This window comes from Sinocyclocheilus rhinocerous, unplaced genomic scaffold (genome assembly GCF_001515625.1).
Source record: "Sinocyclocheilus rhinocerous isolate Xijiao unplaced genomic scaffold, SAMN03320098_v1.1 scaffold1405, whole genome shotgun sequence".
NCBI lineage: Eukaryota > Metazoa > Chordata > Actinopteri > Cypriniformes > Cyprinidae > Sinocyclocheilus > Sinocyclocheilus rhinocerous.
This window is the reverse complement of record NW_015645543.1, coordinates 949,485-958,077: the sequence shown is the minus strand read 5'-3', so window position 1 is coordinate 958,077 and position 8,593 is coordinate 949,485. Positions and strand designations below refer to the sequence as shown.

General features: G+C 37.6%; 1 protein-coding gene across 1 annotated transcript in view; it reads right to left on the bottom strand.

The window, feature by feature from the left end:
• Positions 1-4,666: 4,666 nt before the first annotated feature.
• The window catches only part of LOC107706502 (plasminogen activator inhibitor 1 RNA-binding protein-like), a 5,691-nt gene continuing 1,764 nt past the window's right edge, over positions 4,667-8,593 (bottom strand). The window contains exons 4-8 of the mRNA XM_016510232.1: positions 5,877-5,948; positions 5,691-5,774; positions 5,386-5,551; positions 5,122-5,310; positions 4,667-4,948 (exon numbers count right to left, since the gene is read on the bottom strand). Of these exons, the coding sequence (XP_016365718.1) occupies positions 4,904-4,948; positions 5,122-5,310; positions 5,386-5,551; positions 5,691-5,774; positions 5,877-5,948 (556 nt within the window). The 3' untranslated portion in view covers positions 4,667-4,903. The remainder of the gene's footprint in view (positions 4,949-5,121; positions 5,311-5,385; positions 5,552-5,690; positions 5,775-5,876; positions 5,949-8,593) is intronic.

Genomic DNA, 8,593 nt, shown 5'->3' with positions numbered 1-8,593 from the left:
GGCGGGGGGTATATAGGACTGTACAGTATGTACAGTATTTGAAAAATAATGTGTTTTTTGAACATTAAAGCATGTCAGCATATTCTGTTACACCAAATACACAAAATAATGATCTTTAAAAAAGCATCATATGACCCCTTTAACATAGTAAACCAAATCAATACCAAGAAGGCCAAATTGTGATGGATGCACTTTGTGCTGACACAGAGCTCTAAACTCAGTGGGATAGAGAGCCAAGAGCTCCCATAGCTACTGAATTAATAATGAGCATGGGTACTGCTGATTGGCCCCCTCTTTCCCTGCAGGGCAAAAGCAGCCCGTGTCTCTAAAGCCCTGATTGATTAGCTGCTTATTATTAATAGATATGGGTTAAGACTTTGATATGACTGGCCTGTTTGAAAACACACATCAAATGTGTATAAAAATAGTACAAATATATGCATATTGCAGTATGCATAATCAATTCAGAGTAAACCGAGTCAACAATAGAGTTTGTGCAGTTTGCCTCGTAGTAAACAATTGTTCTGTGAAGTAGAATTTCTTTGTGCGAGATGAATGAAATTGAGTCTCAAAAGTAGCATGTATACTCTGTTTCCCTACTTGACAAGTCTCTGCAGTGCATGCTCTTCAGGATTCAAGGTTGCTAAAAGCTCTAGCCTTAAAGCCCTAATCAATATGTTGGATTTGACTCTTTGAACTCCACACCTATTTACCATGGAGCACAACCTTGAGACACCACAAAAAAAGGAGTGAGAGGGAATTTAGGCTCTAGTGCAGCTGTCCAGTCACAGTGCAGGACCCAAGGGAGCACATGAATTGTAATGAGCTAGAGAGAGATCGGTATGGATGAATTAACATAAGGAACATTAATAACAATAATAAAAAGTTAAAATAAAAACTAAATGTAAAATTTAAACTTTTTTTCCTTCAATGTGTATATACACATACATTATATACAATGTGTACATATATTCTGCATATATTGAATGAGAAAATTGATTAGAGAGAGAGAGAGAGAGATTGCCTATTAACTGGAGGTGGAAAACCACTATTATTTATATCATTGTTATATGAATTTGACTGGCTTTTGAATAGTTTCTTGTAATAGACATCTCTGGAATACAATAAGTATTTATTTTCTATCTTCTCTAAACGGAACATCAAGACACACTAAAGGTATTTTATGTATGTATGCATATATATATATATATATACACACACACACACACACCAGGGCTCACAAAATCGCTAGCCCGACGTCCCGGGGCTATTGTGTTTTCAAATCGGGCTACCAAAATGTATCACTGCCCTGCCCGATGGGCTATCTTAAATGCAGATCTCCCGCGGGTCCTTAAAAACTCCTAAAGTGAGTATCAAACTTACGGCCATAAAAAGTTTTAAATACGTTAAATGGTATAAGAAATGTCTTAATTATAATTTCAAGAGGTCTTACAGTTGGGGACGGAAAGACAAGAGTCGAGATACGGCTGGATTAAACTTCAAAAGGCAATGATATCTTTGAATAAATATGAGCTGCATGTTTCAAGTCAAAACTAGGCTCTGATGTCTTTATTTGAATGTATCTGAAGTGAACCGACTGTCCTCAGAAAGGTGTCGTGGAGGGAGCTGCTTTGTGTACAGCCGTTACCGGGGAAACAGCATTATTTCAGCGCTCCTTAAGCGCCACCTCGTGGCAGAGAATGAATTTGCATTTCCAACAAGCCTTTCTTGCGGTTTTATGGTCAGATCAATGCAAATATCAACTCATGTTTTTACGCAGCAAACACAGACTTGTAAATGAGAAAGAAGTTAATGTGCCTTCTAAAAATCTAAACAATTAAGATACTGTCATATTTATACGTTTTAAATTGACAATTTATATGCTTGAATTATCCCAATTTTCGGGCTACCAAAATCTGAAGAGTACCTGCCCGAAGGGCTACCAGGGATTTTGAAATTTTGCGAGCCCTGTGCGCACACACACACACACACCCCAAACAGTATAGCAATAACAAATAAATATGAGAAATATCCATGCAATGTCCATGACACTATATTAGTAGAACAGAATAATAAAAAATGTAGACCTGGAAACATCTATTTTTGTCCATGTTTACAAAACGGTGCAAGTAATCAGGATGTAAATGTTATATTAAATCATTCTGTAATATCTTTCATAACATAGTTGAGAAACTATGTGCAAATGTTTAGTAGAAGTTTAAATTTCTGTGCCAAAGTGATGAAAAACACTCATTTAGATTAAACACAGCTAATTAATACATACACTAGTGTGCATACATAAATATGAAATATAAACATCTTTCAACTATATATAATCAGTCGAGAGGGCTGTAAAGAAAAGGAGTACAAAACCAATTTGGTTTTAATTTTTGTCATTAGTCTCTTACCCTTATTTTTTTAGTACCAATGTCCTGAATTCTCCACATGCAGAGAATTTTTGAAACGGTCATATATTTCTCCAAACACTATAAATGTCATGAGAAAAAAAACACTTTAAATTCCAAATGTTTTTTTTCTGGGTCCCATGAGGATAACATGAACAAATCCAACACAGATGAAATACAAGCAAGTCCAAGACTTTTAATGTCAGCTCAGTTCAGATCATCTCATGTTGCTTATAGGACCAACCGCTCCACTGCAACTGCAGCAACGCTAAACAAAAGGCTTCGTCAACGCGATGCAATAATCTGAAGAAAAACAAGATCTCACTTGTTTAAGATTTAGCCTAACATTTGTTCAGGAAAAATAAACGACAAATGTACAAATGCTTTTTTGAGGTTATACTAAATTCCACACCACACTGAATCAATCACTCTTTGGGTTCCGGGGCCAACGATCAATCACCATTTGTTTCTACGCCCCAATGGATCTATATTAATTTAAAACAGCTGACAGTTAATTATAGTCACACACAGTTCACAATCTCCCCAATAGCCCTTAAATACAGAGGGAAAGGGCTGATGGGAAAACATAAGATGCCAAGACAAAGAAAACTCTGGACTTGGGTACAGAAAATAGTGTGAACACGCATCCTTCTAGTATCACTGCTTTATCCATCTGGATTCACTCTGTCAGCTACAATGAGCTCATGCCTGTGTGTTTCACCAGCTCAACACTACCCACAGAAAAAAAACAGCTCTGAGAATGCAGAAAGAACACTTAAGCCTAACATTTACAATCACCTCAGTGTTAACGCAGCCACGGGAATCTGGCCCAATCCCTCTAAAAAAAACACTAGGCTCTCTTCAAAGACTAAAACGGGGTGTATCATATGACTACACTAAGACAAGACTCTTATAGCTCAAAGATAAGAGTTTCAGAGCAATCAGGAGGGACAGTGGAGCTGTAAAAAAAAAAGAAAAAGAAAAAAAACTGATTTCAGCAGATGTAAGGTTCTCTCACTACTGACCATTTCCTCATTGAGGAATCTGATTCCAGAGTTCACTGCTGTCAGGCTTGCAGGACAGAGCTCTGCAGTTCTTTTCAGCAAGATTGGCAGTATTGTCTAGCGAACTGCCAAAATCTATAGTGATACATGGTGAGCTGGAGGAAACAGTCCATTGTAAATTTAATTTCCCTTCACTGTATGACTAGCAGTGTGACATTCCATCACCAGCCAAAGCACTGTGAGCTTCAAGGAAACATGTCTACCCGCAAAAAATAAAACAAGCAGTAGTTTTTCCGGACATCAGAACTTTTTTTAAAAAGTAACATTTTTCAAACAGCGGTAGAGAGTATAGGATCAATGATCCTGTTTTACTTCAAGACTCACCACTGTACAAGGGAAATAGTGTAGAAGTACAATGGACATCCTACCGGCAGCAGGAGCACAAGAGTCAGATTTCAATTATTCTCTGCGGTATTACACCTCCTGGTGGTGGAGCGAAGCACTGCACTAAAAATATACTGAGATCAAATGGTTAGACTACAGTGAAGAATTAACGGTTTAAAATATTTCCATTTATGTCCTTTATTCAATAACTACTGTATTCAAAATAACTACTGTAATCTCTTAACCATCATGTTCATATATGTAGAAACACACATACCATTCAGAAGTTTGGGGTCTGGAAGATCTTTAATATTTTGCTCACCAAGGCTGCATTTATTTGCTCAATATGGTAAAAACAACACAGTTGTGTAATTGATTTTAATATATCTTAATGCAAGTTTATTTAATATAATTTATTTCCATAATGGCAAAGTTAAATTTCCAGCAGCCATCACTTCAGTCACACAATCCTTCATTTTACGATTTGCTTCACAAGAAAGAAATTACGATTTGCTTTGTGGAAACTGATACCATCAGGATTCTAGGATAAAATGTTCAAAAGAACAGCATTAATGTGTCCTTTGCAAAGTGAGATGTTTGCAGACCCCTAACTTTTGAAGAACATTGCACGCATACATTTTTTTTTATTGCATCAAATCTATGCAAATAGATTAAGATAAAACCATAAAGATAAAGAAAAAGATAAAATTGAGATAAAACCAGCCCAGAGTTTAATTCATATTACATTTCAGTTCAAAGTCACCTTGCTTAACACCCCGTAAATCTTCTGGCTAATCAAGCAATTGCAGAAATGCAAGTCTACATTTTAATATCCTTAACGTATTTAGGCAAAGTATTCACTCAGCATCAATATGCCTTTAACAGCATGCTTTATTTTAGAACGAACTATTGCTCCATCCTCTTAAAATAGTAAACCCAAACAAGTGCAAAAATTACAGAACTATACACAATGACAACTGCAGTAACGGCAAAGAACCAACTTTATGCATGCTTTATTTTTGTTCATTTTAAGTGCACATTGCCCATTTCAGAGCTACCAACATGGGTTGCAGAACAGTTTGATCCGCACTCTATACCTCCAGAGGAGCTCTAGGCCAGTGCAGGGAAATCTTCTGGATCATCTGGGTTTGGAGCCTTAGGAAACGCCAAAACATGATTTAGCCTCAACCCACCACAGGCACAGTTTCTCACGCAGCATGAACACCCATCTGGCTTGTAAAGTGCCTTGAACTAAAACGCTTGCATTTCACAACACTGTGTTGTCTGGGCATGAGCAATTTATGATGCAACCAATACAACTAACTTACAGATTCAAGTTTTTGTGGAGATCTTTGGGATGGCATGGATGGAGCCCCACGGCCACGACCACCTCGTCCTCCTCTCCCACCACGAGAGGGCCGAGCCAGGCTGCCAAAGTTGATCTCCAGTTGACAAGTGATGTCATTGGCCGGGCGGCGGAAAACCACATCCTCTTCATCCAAGCCATTATGATGTTTCTAGAACAAGAACAGCAGTTATAAGAGTGAATTTGTATCCAACAGGCTCTAAGTGCTAAGAATGAGACTCCTCACCTGAAGGAATTTGGACTTATGGATGACCACGGCCTTGGACAGCACAGAGGTGTCTGCCTTACGTATATTCAACTCCACCTTAGGCCTGCTTTGCTCCTGTTGGGCTTTCCACTCATCCAGTGTCATCTCTAGGGCAAGCTCAATCACTTCCTCGGTCTCAGATGGTCTGAAAGAGGAGCAATTGTACATTTACATCCATTATGATCTATAAAAGGAAGCTCAAATTCATAGTCATCAAATAACCATATTCACTGTCAAGCATCATCTGCGTTACAAGATATTTCCTGCAGCTGTGAGAAACAGACCTGTTTTCTCCATCAGTCTCAACTGCCTCTTGGGTCTCCTCATTTTCAACGACCTCTTCACTAGGTGACCCCTCTTCAATTTCACTACAGGACAGAAGGAAAATGACAACCATTTTATGATGGGGGGGGGGGAGCAAAGGGAGAAAATAATTCCAATCTGACATAATATAAAAAGTGAAACGTCACCTCATATGGTCTCTCATTGAGCCCCAGTTGCGAGATCCACTGCCGCTGCGCTTCTCTTCTGAACGGACACTCCTGATTTAAAGCAACATCCAATTTATCAGATGATTGTGTGCATAAAAAGTTCTATGCTCAAATTTGTTCATTTTCAGACTTTCCACCCAAAAATGAAAAAAGACAAAATGCAAAAACACTAGGGATGCACGATATTATCGGACTGATATCGGAACCGGCCAATAATGGCTTTAAATGTAAATATCGGCCCTATATGAAAAATTATGCAAATGTCTTGCCGATAGGAGGAATGTGTTAATTCACATGTGCTCAGGGTGTGCTAGCGATTAGATCACGTTAGCAGTGTGGCTCATTCTTGAAGCAAAATTTTGTCTGAATGAACATTAGATTCACTCTTTTGGATCGCTGCATTTAAACTGAGAAAGCACGTACAGAATGACGCGTTCGGTGTATGATAGAGTAAACCGTAATAGTGCAGTGGCAGAAGTGGCAGCCTACCCCGGATCCTAACGCCCGTTGTGTAAAGAGTTTTAATTCTGTAGGGGCGCTGTTGGCCTACTTCTAATTAAATTAAAAGTAAAATAGTCAACACAAATAACATTTAGACTGTTTCTGATTAAATAAAGTAATTGATGCCATAAAAAAAAATTGTTTATGTTTTGATTTAAATGTCAGAAGCTATAGCTTACATGAAAAAAAAGACGTTGCAGTGATTGATATATAGTTTTATTTATAGTTATTTTTATTATTCAATGTACTGTCCAGTGTTAATTTTGATTTAGTTTTAGTCAGTCTTTTGACTAAAATGCCATTTAGTTAGTCATATTTTAGTCACCTGAATTGTTTTTCGTTTTAGTCTAGTTTTAGACTCTAGTTCTAGTTAAATCTACAGTGAGTTTAGTCGGCTAAAATCTAATGGGTTTAGTTACAGTGTAATGCGTTTAAGCATTTCTCAAATTTCCAAACTCATTATATAGGTTTGATATTAAGGTTTTATCATGATGGACACCGATTTAACTGCGGTGACACACAACATGCCTTTGTTCAAATTAAATAAAACCACTTCCCATAAACAAGAACATGGTCTTTTTAATGAAACACCAATGGTTATATAGGCTAATTATGCATTCTTTATAGCAACTTGTTTACCATATTCTTCATTCTTTCAAGCAGACACATTTCTGTAAATAAATTTAGATTAACCTTTAGGGCTACTAAAGTTTTTCAGTCAAGAGCAGTGAGTGATTTTCTGTCTTTCTTTCGTTGCGTGATTAACATCAATGACTCGGATAATAGCAACTAAATGGATAGGCTGCTATCCCTTTAAAACCGAATGCACAGCTGCAATGGATGCAATGTACTGATTCACGTTCTCCCTGCTGTTTACATTCACTTCAGACATAATCAACTGTGCTTACGTGAATACTCGTCAAAACGGACAATTCGACACCATTTGTGTAATTCTCCGTTCATGCGACGTGAAAGAGTAGGCCTACTCGCGCGCTGTGAGACACGTTTCTGTGTGTGTATATGCTTCAGTGTCTGCGCTCAGAAAACTGGACCGAAATTAGTTCTCTCTTGCGTCGTCAGATTTATCTATAGGTCTGCTATTCTCTTACTCCCACATATTGACATTTTATGCGACGTGCAGCAAGTGTATTTCAGCTTATGTCCCGCCGGTTCATATGTACGCATCTAACCTCCTAACTATGCAGCAGATTCGTTCTGAAATTGAATGAATCTCTTCCCAAATCGTCCCTCCCCAACATGTGTCTCATTTTTATTCGTCGGCGAAAATGTCAATATATTTTCGTCATAGTTTGTGTCATTTAAAAAGAGTTTTAGTTCTTTATCGTCTCGTTGTCGTCAGTGAAAAAAAATGTCATTGACGAACATCATGATGAAAATTATTCGTCAATGAAATTAACACTGGTACTATCAAAAAACCTACATTATTATTTTTTTTTAAATTCTAACAAGTTCTTGTTAAAAACTAACCAAAATTCAAAATATTTTGCTTATAATTACTGCACAGGAGAGACTTGGTGTTGTATCCAAACAAATGGGAATATATCGGTATCGGCTAAAATGAGTGGAAAAATATCAGCACTCGGATATCGGCAAAAATCCAATATCGTGCATCCCTAAAAAACACAACTGCAATTCACTAGGGATGTAACGATTAACCGCGAGCCGGTTGAAAATCGATTTAAATACGTGACGATTCAAATCGGTTGAGATGCTAAACAAATCGCAATTCAATTAGGGGTAGGAGTTAATATGAATGCATGTCTGAGGGGAACTTACGGTCTTTCGACGGTATTTTGTCTTTTCCTCTTGCCTCTGTATAATGCACATTAAAGTTCACAAGTGCAACGCTGCTTTGTTTACAGCGGAAACCAAGGAACGCTTTAAGCGCCACCTGCTGGCAGAGAGTGAATCTGCATCTCATTCAGCTCGTCTGCAGTTTCGGTTTCATGCACCATTTTTTTTATGCATAGTTTCACAAAACTGAAGTCAAACCATTCTGTTTTTGCTTCAAATTTCGTAATTATACAATGTAATTTAGATTAAAAACTGCTCATGTTGCACGTATCTTTGTTTGGATCATGATTAAAATGCAGTGGTTGCCTCTAATTTTAAATGGAAAGAGCACAGACAAAGCCTTAGTTTGTTTATATGAAGAGATTTATTTTATTTGTGTT